The sequence below is a fragment of the Physella acuta genome, unplaced genomic scaffold (assembly GCF_028476545.2).
Source record: "Physella acuta isolate Inbredline_101_S28 unplaced genomic scaffold, ASM2847654v3 ptg000575l, whole genome shotgun sequence".
Taxonomy (NCBI): domain Eukaryota; kingdom Metazoa; phylum Mollusca; class Gastropoda; family Physidae; genus Physella; species Physella acuta.
The window spans coordinates 556,912-568,822 of NW_026732094.1; the positions used below are offsets into that span (position 1 = coordinate 556,912).

Consider the following 11,911-nt stretch of genomic DNA (forward strand, 5'->3'; position numbering starts at 1 on the left):
CGTATCAAAACAAACTCAAATTTAAAACAAACTTGAACATGGTCAGTATGTGCTGGTGTAACCTACATAGCAAGGACCAAAGGCATCTTTTGTTATCTTATTTGTTTAAGCTATTTTCTGTCTTGTGTTTACAACGATAATACAGTTTTTAATTGGTTTTTTGTCATTCAAGTTTTGTTGCATATAGAAAAAGTGTTAAACATACAATTAATAGCTCATATTTTTTTGAAATAACACACACTAATAATGTCCCTGATTGAAATGTTTTAAAAAAACAAACTTTAACAATTTATCTGTCCAAAACATTACTAGACCCACACCTTTGCGCAAGAATTATTTACTTTGATTAGGGTGGGGAGGGGGGGGGGGTAGTATGATGTATAGAACAGGGGATAGAGATAGGTAAGCCAATAGCAACAAAAGTTTATTAAGTAAGTTGACAGTACCTTCACCATGCCAACAGATTTTATTTGTTTCACGCCACACTACAATGCATGTAGCAATAAAAAACTAGCGTAGCCATATTTTAAGCAGTGTATTGAGAATACAAAGAATAGGGCTGTTTAATTGTGCTGGCTGCTTTATGTAGTTAACATTATCCTTTGGAGATGAATTAGCTTGTCCTTTGTGTAAACATGACCAAGTCCCATGACTGCCATCCTTACCCTCCACAGACCAGGAATGGTGAGTACACGCTTGCCGCTATGACTTCAGGCATCCGCAACAACTGGATGAAGGCCATCCGCCTGTGTATGGAGCTTCACAGCTCAGTGCCCAAGTGGAAGTTTTCACCACCACTCTCAGCCCAAAGTCCTCCCAGAACAGCCGTCGATGATCTGGAGTTCAAGTCTGGTGCTGCATCCAGCTTGACCACAACCGTAACGGGAGCTGGGGGAGAAACGGCATTCCAGCTTGTTGGTCGTAGAGATCCTCATAAAAGGGAAACCCAGAAGCCAACAAGACGCCACCATTCTGATGTCAATCCAGGGAATGTAAGTAAAGTTTTGTCAGTGAAGGAGTTCACTGCCAGTCTAGAACCTGCAGTGGATCCATTGGTGTCACCTGGTTCTAGCACCCGCAGCTCTGAAAGTCCCGCAGCCACCCCCAGAGGCAGGAACGATCTGGCTCAAGCCGGAGCTAAACTAGTGCGCCACCGAAGCCCTTCCCTTGATAGTGTTACCAAGACGACCAAGCCCATCACAAAAGAGGCGACCCCGAAGATGAAGAGGTTTGTTGAAGGTAGCGACAACCTGACGACCGCTGGTAGCGCAGCCTCGGCCCAGGGTCCTGAACAAAGCAAGCCCAAACGTAATGTCACCAGTGAGAGTAACAAGGAGGAAGTCAAGAGGGAAATAATGAGGCGAGCCAAGTCCCCCAGTGCTCGAGTGAAGGAAAAGTCCAGAATAGGAAAGACAGCCCGTGTCCAGTCACCAATGGCATCAACAGATGACAAGTATGGCTACCACATGGGCAGTGCCACAGCCTCTGATGCTGGTTCTGCCATGTCAGACACTACTGATGACCCCGGCTACAATGACATTTCCATGTCCGAGGTACATACAAAGCTTGCTGCTGCTTTATCTATTTTTTACATTCTGCATTTGTTGTTTAGAAAATATTGTTGGCTTTTCATTCCACACCGTTAATTGCCTTGTAGTTAGTTCCATTTCATAGTTATCTTCTTACAGAAAATTAACAAAACGCACTTAGTACTAATTCAACAATCTGGTTAGCTTAAAATTGTGCTGTCAATGTCATAAACAGTTGACAGGATCATTGAGACATTTTTCTGTCTCATATTTCATATAATATAAATATTTGGATTTATTTTGTGGTGCAGAAATTTAATGAAGAATTTATCCATACTGACTACTCTTATCAATTTGTATTTGTTATAAGAATATAATTATGAAAAAAAAGGGAGTAAAATACAGTTTCTGGTTTTTAAAAATTTTTTTTTATTGTATTTGGAAGTTTCAACTAACATTTCATTCAATAATTATTTTTTTTACCAATTTTTGGAAATGTGTTCTTCATCTTTTAAACGGCTCTAAGTTATTACAATTTATAAACTTCTGAATTAAATGTTGAGAATATCTTTTATGAAATTGTCATGCTTGTCCTTGTTTGCGAACAAGCCCAACTTTTACTGATTAGCGCATGTTTCGCATGTTCTCTGGTTTTATGGTTGAGGTCTGGCATATAATTGAGGCAAGAAATTTTAATTATTTCTGCAAAAGATGAAGAACACAGGTTAGTTTTATAGAATGTTCAATTATGTTATCTTGTTCTGTATTTGCATTGGTCATCTCAAATAAAAGGGGGAAAAATATTCATGCTCATTTTATTTTGCATTGGAATGTCTTCTCATAATATGCTTGATTTTCTGCTTGTAATAATCATTTTAAAAATATCCATTGTTATGCAATTAGGAGCAAGTTATTTTAATATTTAGAAGCTACCATATGCTACTTCTTAAGGTTTATTATTTTATTTTGAGGCTCCTGCTACTAATAAATATAATTAACATCCACTAATAAATTAAATTATTTTACATTACCCTATATATATATCTTATTGAGTACTAAAAGCACAGCCAAAATACATTTAATAAATTGTTTAATCCAATATAATTTTATGTCAAAACTGAGCCAGTTGTGGAATTTTAAGTTGAAGTTTTTAGATATTTCTTGGTGCTGTTAACATACTCATTTTTTTGTGTTCACAGCTTCTAAATTATTCTGAAATAATCCCTACTCATTAGTTATTTATACAAGCTCATTCATCATCTATTTTGATAGCTTACAAAAACAAGAAAGCAATAATTTTATCCCTTATTTTATGTTTGTCAATATTATATAAAAATAATTGTACAATGATGTAAAATGAAAAAAAAAAGAGATAAAAGTAATACAAGCTTTTAAAAGTAGCCTTGAAATCATTGAAAACCTGTTTGCTCTGGTTTTCAGGAAGAATATCCAGCCCATGAAGACACTGACAATGATGAAGTTGGAAGTGCAACAGCTTCTGATGTTGTTGGTGGAGATGATGCCTTGGTGGAAATACTTGAGACAGAGGTGAGAAATACACGAGACATTCATTATGATGTAGCAGTGCAGGGGTTGGCGTAGTTGAGTCGGTAAAGCTCATGGTTGCTAAATCGAAAAGTCTCGAGTTCGCTTGGGCAGATGAGGCTCGTTAGCTGGGGACAACTCCAAAATCAAACGACTGCTGCCTTGTAGTTTGTTCTTTGTTGGACAAAGGCTATGGAAGCAAATCCAAAAAGAAAAGCAGGCAGAAATCTGAGTCACTGGCCTCAATGGCGCATAATCCGTTGACATGTAGACTTTATTGTGTTGGAGGGGATCCCTTCCAACACTAAAATTAAGAAGAAGAAGATTTAGCATTGTAATCTATTCATTCATTTAGAATTTAACCTGGTTGCATTAAATATGGTGTGCTTGACTTACATTTTGATTACAGTATTAATTAAGCATGGAATATTAAGCCTGACTGTTTAATGATTCCTGTCACAGGTAGAGTCACTGAAAGATAGGCTAGAACTGACACAGACGGAATTGGACAAAATGCACAAGGATAACATGGATCTCAAATCTAGACTTCACAAGGAATCTGTCCAGGTAAGTGTGCTGTGTGTGAGGGTACTAATGCTCTCACATACCTGAGTTAGCTTTCATCACTTTAGGTCAGCCGTTAATTTAGGTAATAATGTGTTCAATTCAGACAGATATATAAAAAAAAATCTTTATGAGCAAAAACATGTAAAAAAAATAATTAAAAGCTGGAAATGATATGAAGTTAATAGATCAAAAACAGAAAGAAGACTAAATAATTACATTACTGCTGAGAAATCTTAATCTAGAAAATTAAATGGAACTATATGTTAATATTTACTTGTTAAATAAACTGGTGTAGAAGCATTACAATTTTAACATTAAAAATTTTAACTTTTCCTTTTGTGTTTAGAGCATAGATAGTGGGTACAGCAGCCGTTGGGGTCAAAGTTCAAACCAAAGTGATTTATCTGGCACTCGATGGGGTGGTCAGACACCAAACACTGCTGAGGTAATAGATTTCAATTTCCAATTGCTGTTTTAACTAACAAAATGGTTGTAGATGTTCATTAATTATTGCTTATTAATTGTTCATAGATGCAATCATTTCAAAGTCTTAAAACTAAAAAAAAAAAGATAATTTTTGTTGTCAAAACCTTCCAATCTGTTACCAAGATTTAATGCATTTTTAGGCCTTAAAACGACAACTAAAAGAATCAAAAGATTTGATTCAGCGACAGAGAATGGACATAGAAAGTCTGAAAAGTAAACTTGACATGTCTGTCTCCAAGCTAACTGGCACAGAGAAAGCTCTCTCTGAGGCCCTGAAGGATTATAAACAGGAGAAAGATAAAGTAAGTTGTTTGATTGTCCTGTCTCAACTGATATTAAAGTGTTTAATTATTTGTAAATTAACTACTGCTCATGTAAACATGTTTGTGTTTGATTGTCCTGTCTCAACTGATATTAAAGTGTTTAATTATTTGTAAATTAACTACTGCTCATGTAAACATGTTTGTGTTTGATCGTCCTGTCTCAACTGATATTAAAGTGTTTAATTATTTGTAAATTAACTACTGCTCATGTAAACATGTTTGTGTTTGATCGTCCTGTCTCAACTGATATTAAAGTGTTTAATTATTTGTAAATTAACTACTGCTCATGTAAACATGTTTGTGCTGTTTAAGAGTTTTAAAGAAATTAACTAATTTCTGTTTTAATCCAACAGTTTTTCAAGCTCAGCTCTGAATGGAACCGTCGCATTCGCACCATGGAAAGTCAATCCAAAGACAACATCCACAAACTGGAGCGCAGTCGGGAGAGTCTTCAAGCCAAAGAACGTGAGTGCCGTAGACTGGAGGCTGAGCTGAAGAACAACCTACAGAGGAGCAGAGAGCAGGAGAAGGAGATTGTCAAGTTGAAGGCTGTGGAGCATGAGTACAACCAGCTCAAGGTGGACTAGCTACACTTTTCTTGTTATTTTAGCCTTAGTTTACACATTTTTTTTTAACAACCAGCTCAAGGTGGACTTGGCTACACTTTTCTTGTTATTTTAGCCTTAGTTTACACATTTTTTCAACAACCAGCTCAAGATGGACTGGGCTACACTTCTCTTGTTATTTTAACCTTAGTTTACACATTTTTTTTAACAACCAGCTCAAGATGGACTGGGCTACACTTCTCTTGTTATTTTAACCTTAGTTTACACATTTTTTTTAACAACCAGCTCAAGATGGACTGGGCTACACTTCTCTTGTTATTTTAACCTTAGTTTACACATTTTTTTTAACAACCAGCTCAAGGTGGACTTGGCTACACTTTTCTTGTTATTTTAACCTTAGTTTACACATTTTTTTAACAACCAGCTCAAGGTGGACTGGCTACACTTTTCTTGTTATTTTAGCCTTAGTTTACACATTTTTTTAACAACCAGCTCAAGGTGGACTGGGCTACACTTTTCTTGTTATTTTAGCCTTAGTTTACACATTTTTTTTTAACAATCAGCTCAAGGTGGACTTGGCTACACTTTTCTTGTTACTTTAGCCTTATCTTACACATTTTTTTTAACAACCAGCTCAAGGTGGACTGGCTACACTTTTCTTGTTATTTTAGCCTTAGTTTACACATTTTTTTTTAACAACCAGCTCAAGGTGGACTGGCTACACTTTTCTTGTTATTTTAACCTTAGTTTACACATTTTTTTAGCAACCAGCTCAAGGTGGACTCGCTACACTTTTCTTGTTATTTTAGCCTTAGTTTACACATTTTTTTAGCAACCAGCTCAAGGTGGACTGGCTACACTTTTCTTGTTATTTTAACCTTAGTTTACACATTTTTTTAGCAACCAGCTCAAGGTGGACTAGCTACACTTTTCTTGTTATTTTAGCCTTAGTTTACAATAATTTTTTTAACCTTTTAAAAGGTGCGTTCGCAACTTGTGTACCCACCTCCCCACCATTATTACTACTTTCATCCATTTATTGAAAGTATACTTTGTATAAGAGTGTGCTTGATGTTATTGGTTTAAATGAATTAGTGGAAAAAACTTTGCGTGAGGGAATTATGTTATTTTTATTGAATTATGTTATAGAGTAAGAAAATAGACAGTGAATGATGTGTAAATGTAGTAATAATTCTTTCTTAACTTTGCCATCAACTTCTAATTTGTCTTGTAATTTAGCCTAAGATAACGCACATTTGAACTAACATATCTTTTATACAACTCCTAGGAAAAACTGGATGATAAGGAGCAAGAGTTATCCAACCTGAGATCTGAGTTGAAAGAAAAGGAACACCAGACAAAAAAGATGAAAGAAGACTACGAGCACCAGCTGGACGAGATGGACAGAGAGTACGGCCAGGAGAGGGACTCTATGGAGAACCACATGGAGCAGCTCAAGTCTGAGCTGTACTCAGCTCATGACAGACAGGCGTCCTTGACTGACAACATGACATCCAACATCGCAGACATACTCAAGGAGAAAGATGACATCATTGCTCAACTTGAGGATAAGGTAATTGAACTGTGGTGTTTGGGGCTTGTGACGAATCTGCAATATGACTTGCTTCTACAGACAGTTGAAAAATTACATGAGTAGGAGCAAGTCTTGATTAGGTTTTAATACAGCACAGCTGCATATGTAGTTTGTAGTAGAACTGTTGTTACTTTTTCAACATTAAATTGATAATATTTATGAATGAACAAACATCCAATACTTGCCCCTTGGTCAACTAATGGTAATGTGGTCATATAATTAAAGTAATTGACATCCTTTTTCCTTCAGATGATTGAGGCTGACAAGAAGCTTGTAGATCTCTCAGAAGAGCTGCAGTCAGAGATGGGTGAAAATGCTGAACTTGCCCACACCATTGACATGCTCAAGAAGGACAAGCTGAAGCTCTCTGCCACCATTGATGAGCTGGAAGCCGCCCTCCTGTCAGTGAAGACCAAAGTGTCAGGGTTTGAGTCTGACAACCTGTCACTGAAGCGTCAGCTGGAGGAGCTGAGACTGGAGAACACCCAGCTTCATGACGGCCTGACCATCGCCAACACAGACAAGGACCATGGTGACATAGCGGGTTTGATGGTGGACAAGGAGACAGATAAACTCAAGAAGACTATTTTTGAGCTCAACAATAAAATATCTGATTTACAGGTATGTGGTTTTAAAAAAATGGCTTTGTACCAAATATAAATTTATCATACATTTTTCTTTTGTCTACTCATGTCAAGCCAAACTTATTTTCTAGATTTGGAAGCTAAAACATAGATTAACCAAGAAACAGTCAAAATCAAGAACTGCTTTTTGGAATTTATGTCTGGATTTCAATATAATAAATGTTAATAGAGTATATTTATTACAGCACATAGAATTATTTTTTGTTTAGCTTTTACCCAATAAACTAAAAACATTTTCTTTTATTTTCTAAGGTAAAACTGGAGCACACTGAGTCAGTAGGCAAGATGTCAGAAAGAGGCAACAGTGTGAGCAGTGTGACCAGTGTGGGCAGTGACCACCAGCAAGACCTTGTCCACACAATCCTGGTGGTGGACTCCAACCTGAAGGAGATCAACACCATGCTGCACAAGATGAGGCAGAGCTTCGACACTTACATCGAGTCTCTGCCACAGAAAGACAGGAGTGTGCCCATCAAGCTGGCTAACATTGTCGAGGACGTCGGCCACAAGTGTCACAACGTTCAGGAGATTCTCCGAGAGGGCAAAGTGCAGCCCCCGCAAGAAGTGGACTACAAGCACACCATCACCGTCAATGCTGGCTCAAACAGCAAACTTGTCATGGATGAGTACAAGAGCCTGAAGGTGAAGTTCGACAATGTGGTGGGTGAGCTGAGGAATGTGAAGAAAGAGCTCAGTGATTCTTTTCTGTCTTATGATTCCGTCATGCAGGAACACGTCCAGTTGAAAGAAAAAATGGCAAGCCTTGAGGGTGTTTACAAACAACAAATTGTAGAGCTCATTGCTAGGGTGGATGGGCTGTCAACCAAGATTGTCAATGTAGTGCCAGACTCTAAGAGAACTGCCACCAGCAGCAGTCCAGACAGTGTGAAAGACATTGAGCACCAGCTTAAAGAACTTGAAACAAACATTTCCATGTTGGAACAACGCTCTAGGAGTGTTGAGGCGGCTGCTAAGGCTAAACCACATGAAGGTGCAAGCAGTGCTGGTGACACCAAACTTGAGGCTGTGAGGGTCCAACTGGAAGAAGCCAATGCTAAACTTAAGCAGTTAGGCACAATTTCTCCCTCCAGCCCTGCGTTGATATCCAAAGTGGAGTCTCTGACAGCAAGGTTAGGTTCCTTGTCTAAACAGGTTCAAAGACCGGCTAGCCTGACATGTGAGGAGTCTGCTGCTGCTGGGGTCAGCAGCTGTCTGCATGAGATCAGAGAGAGAGTCCAGCGTATTGGTGAGCAGCTGGACTCTCTGGACGAGGGAGACGAGGACTCGGACAGTGAGGATGAGGGAGAGCAGACGACCGTGGAGGACATTCGTGAGAAGCTGGCCAGCCTGACGGAGTTCATAGAACAGCACACCAAGCTCTCCACATCTGACTGGGCTGTGCTGAGGCTGGTGTGTTTACAGAAGGAGACTCACACGCCCAGTGCTAACAAGGAGGAATGTTTGCCTGCAGATGAGGAGAGTGCAGAGGTCAAGTTAAAACTGTATGCAGATAAGCTGTCACTAGAGGCTGTTGTCTTGTCAGAAATGGCACACATCCTCACAAGTAAAGAGTATTTATCATCAGAGGACTCAGTCAGTCTAGAAATAGATGCTTTGAACAGTCACATCTTAGGTCTTCATCAAATGCTAGACAATGAAATGAAAACTATGCACTTTGAAGAGCCAGTAGAAGATTTACTTGCTTCCTATGTTGAACTTATGGCAGAAAAAATTCTTGTCAATGGGCAGTTGAGTGAAAATATGTTTGATAAAAAATCTCATTTAATTAAAGACGGTGAAGGTCTTCCTTTAGTTCACGCCGGACTTTTGGCAACTGAAGCTCTCATACGATCTCAGATAGATTCCTTTATAAGCAGCAACCTAGACAGCAAGGCCAGTGAAATCTTAAGCCTTCCAACCCATCTAGCAGCTCGCTCCATCATCCAGGGAGAGCTGACCTACGCCCTGAAGGAGCTCAAGAACACATTAGAGAAGAACCCTGGTGCCTTGAACCCAGGATTCACCAACTATCAGTTCATGTTCAACAGATTACTAAACAGAGAAAAGAAAGTGTTAGCTTCTTTAGACTTGTATGAAAAGCAGATAGTTCATTCATTAGCTGTAATTATTTTTAAAGAAAGTGAAGAGATGACAATAGTGCAGGGCCCTGAGAGTGTCCTGGAGGCCATGTGTTCAGAAATCTCAACCATCATGGAGCGGCACATTCAGCACTTCAAGGAAAAATGCCGCTCGGCTTTAGACACCCACTCCGCTCACAAATTTGACACCATTGTCAATGAGCTGCGCTGCTGTAGGGAGTCTGTCCTCTCTGAGATCAAGTCCAAACACCAAGCCTATGCTAGCAACCCTAGAGACACGAGAGACTCCAGCCTTGATATCCCTGTACAGTCCCTTGACAGCACAATCAACAACTTTGGAGAAATCCTCTCTATGAAGTCTGTCATGGTCGGCACCTGCAACTTTTTAGCTGAGCTCCTGAAGATGGGCAACGCTGTACTTGCTGACTTGGAACTGGAATCAGACGTGGATGAAGATCATGTCAGCATCCATAAAGGTCTGACAAGTTTTGTCACTGCACTCAGTGAAGCCTTAGAAACAGAAGCCTTATCAAAAGAAAAGATATCCCGAAGTCTCATCTGTGATAGCAAGGTGGATGGCCAGCACATAGCGCTGAGGGTTCCAGACTTCTCCCTGTACCCCAGGCACCTGTCAGGGAAAGCTGAGGTGATCCTGCGTGAGGTGGTCTTCAGTGCCCAGCTGACCTTCTCGCTGTTCAAACAAAAGTTGTACCATGAGAGGGAGATGAGTGGCCTGGTAGAGAGGAGGCCACTCAGAGTGAGGACAGATCAGAATTCTGAGGAGAGCAGGGATTCTGATGATACGCTAGATCTGCAGACAGACTTCCAGGTAAGTGCTTGTCAAGTGCTTGTTTAATCTTTTATGGAGTTTTAGTTTCATTAGTATAATTTAATTATCTGCAAATGAGGTAAAAATGATCTCAGATCTTTGGTTATGATTTATAAGTTATTTAAAAGTTTCTGAAACATAAAAAATTGTTTTCAACCAAAGTACAGTAAGTATTTGAATAGTTTTATAGAAAACATTGTGAAAGCTACATATTTATGTGTTTTGTCCCAGTGTTAAACCTAGGGAGTTCTACATATAATTTTAATGATCTCTGATGGTTCTATACTTTAGTTGAAAATAATGTTTTAATATACTTCAGAAACAGTTCATTGGTGTAGAAATTCATTTTGTCTTCCCATGTAGGCTCTGCTTGGACCACTAGATGAAGTTTTGGAGAGCAAACATGAAGATGAGTTGAATGTTCTCAAGGTGCTACTGGCCATGGTGACACAGATCAAGACTGGGGGAATGAAAGACTTGCACGGGCTAGAGGACCAGTTAAAACAGCTGGAACAGAAGTTACAGCATGAGCTGGAAGTGGCACAGGAGAGACACAAGACACACTTGGAAGTGTTGAGACAGGTAAGGCTGGCTACTTGATGACTAGTTTAAGATTATTGAGACACGTAGGGCTACTTGATGACTAGTTTGAGATTATTGAGACAGGTAGGGCTGGCTACTTGATGACTAGTTTGAGATTATTGAGACAGGTAGGGCTACTTGATGACTAGTTTGAGATTATTGAGACAGGTAGGGCTACTTCATGACTAGTTTAAACTATCCTACCATTAGCTATGGCAATAGAAATGCTATCAAAATTTTTCTACAGTTAGCTGAAGCAATAGAAATACTGTCCAAGCTATTCTTTCAGTGGAAACAGTTGAACTTGTCAACCCAAACTTATTATCTTCACATTCAGTTAATCATATAAAAATGTATCTACAATAAATGTCTGACACAGGAAACCAGCAAGCTGGAGAAAGTTCTGGAAGAGCAGCAGTCAGACAGAGACCACTATGAAGAGAGGTGCTCACAGCTGGAGGACGAGCTGACCATCCTACAGTCTCAGCATGAAGAAGAGAAAGAGAGGGTCAAACAAGATATTCTCACAGCTGTGCATGCTATACGCAGCAATGATGAAAAAAGTGAGATGCATCTCATAGAAAAGGTTTCCAAACTGGGTAGAGAACTGGCTATGCAAAAACTGAGCTTCAGGGTAAGTATCACGATAACCAGGCATGTTTGATTATATTTTATAAAACTAAGACCATTAATAGAAAATTGTTTTAATATGTGTTGGTGGTTATATATTTTTTTATATGATTTAAATTTTATTAAAGCTATTGTTTTAAAAACAATAACATGCCCTGTTGTACTCTATCAAACTTTTGAGGATTTTCTTTTATAGGTGTTCATTGAATTTTGTAATTTGCCTTACTAGATGAAATTTGAAATTTTATTACATATCTTTAGGTATGCTGTTAGTAGCATTCACTTTCTAAGTCCAGCTAGCTTAAAAAAACTAATTTAATTTTTTATACCCACAGAAACTGCTAAGTAGCCTTAAGAAGGATTTGACTTCTAAAGAAAAAGGCGCCATAATTCAAAGTATAGAGGAACACATGAAAGCTATATCTTTAAATGCAGATGAAGAGGTTTTGTACTGTTTAATTACAACCTTTTAATGTTTTATTATATTGTTTTAGCTTCTTAGAGAATTAAGTCAATT

The 11,911-nt window shown here is 38.6% G+C and overlaps 1 protein-coding gene across 4 annotated transcripts in view; it reads left to right on the forward strand.

Moving 5' to 3' along the window:
* The window catches only part of LOC131946906 (golgin subfamily A member 4), a 48,357-nt gene that overhangs the window by 30,014 nt on the left and 6,432 nt on the right, over positions 1-11,911 (forward strand). For 3 of the 4 annotated variants that reach the window (XM_059307910.1, XM_059307911.1, XM_059307912.1), the window contains 12 exons: positions 675-1,553; positions 2,970-3,077; positions 3,537-3,641; positions 3,988-4,086; positions 4,268-4,429; positions 4,804-5,028; positions 6,305-6,589; positions 6,860-7,231; positions 7,507-10,182; positions 10,546-10,764; positions 11,144-11,398; positions 11,730-11,837. In XM_059307910.1, the coding sequence (XP_059163893.1) occupies positions 675-1,553; positions 2,970-3,077; positions 3,537-3,641; positions 3,988-4,086; positions 4,268-4,429; positions 4,804-5,028; positions 6,305-6,589; positions 6,860-7,231; positions 7,507-10,182; positions 10,546-10,764; positions 11,144-11,398; positions 11,730-11,837 (5,493 nt within the window). The remainder of the gene's footprint in view (positions 1-674; positions 1,554-2,969; positions 3,078-3,536; positions 3,642-3,987; positions 4,087-4,267; positions 4,430-4,803; positions 5,029-6,304; positions 6,590-6,859; positions 7,232-7,506; positions 10,183-10,545; positions 10,765-11,143; positions 11,399-11,729; positions 11,838-11,911) is intronic. The other variant, XM_059307914.1, reaches the window with a different exon arrangement.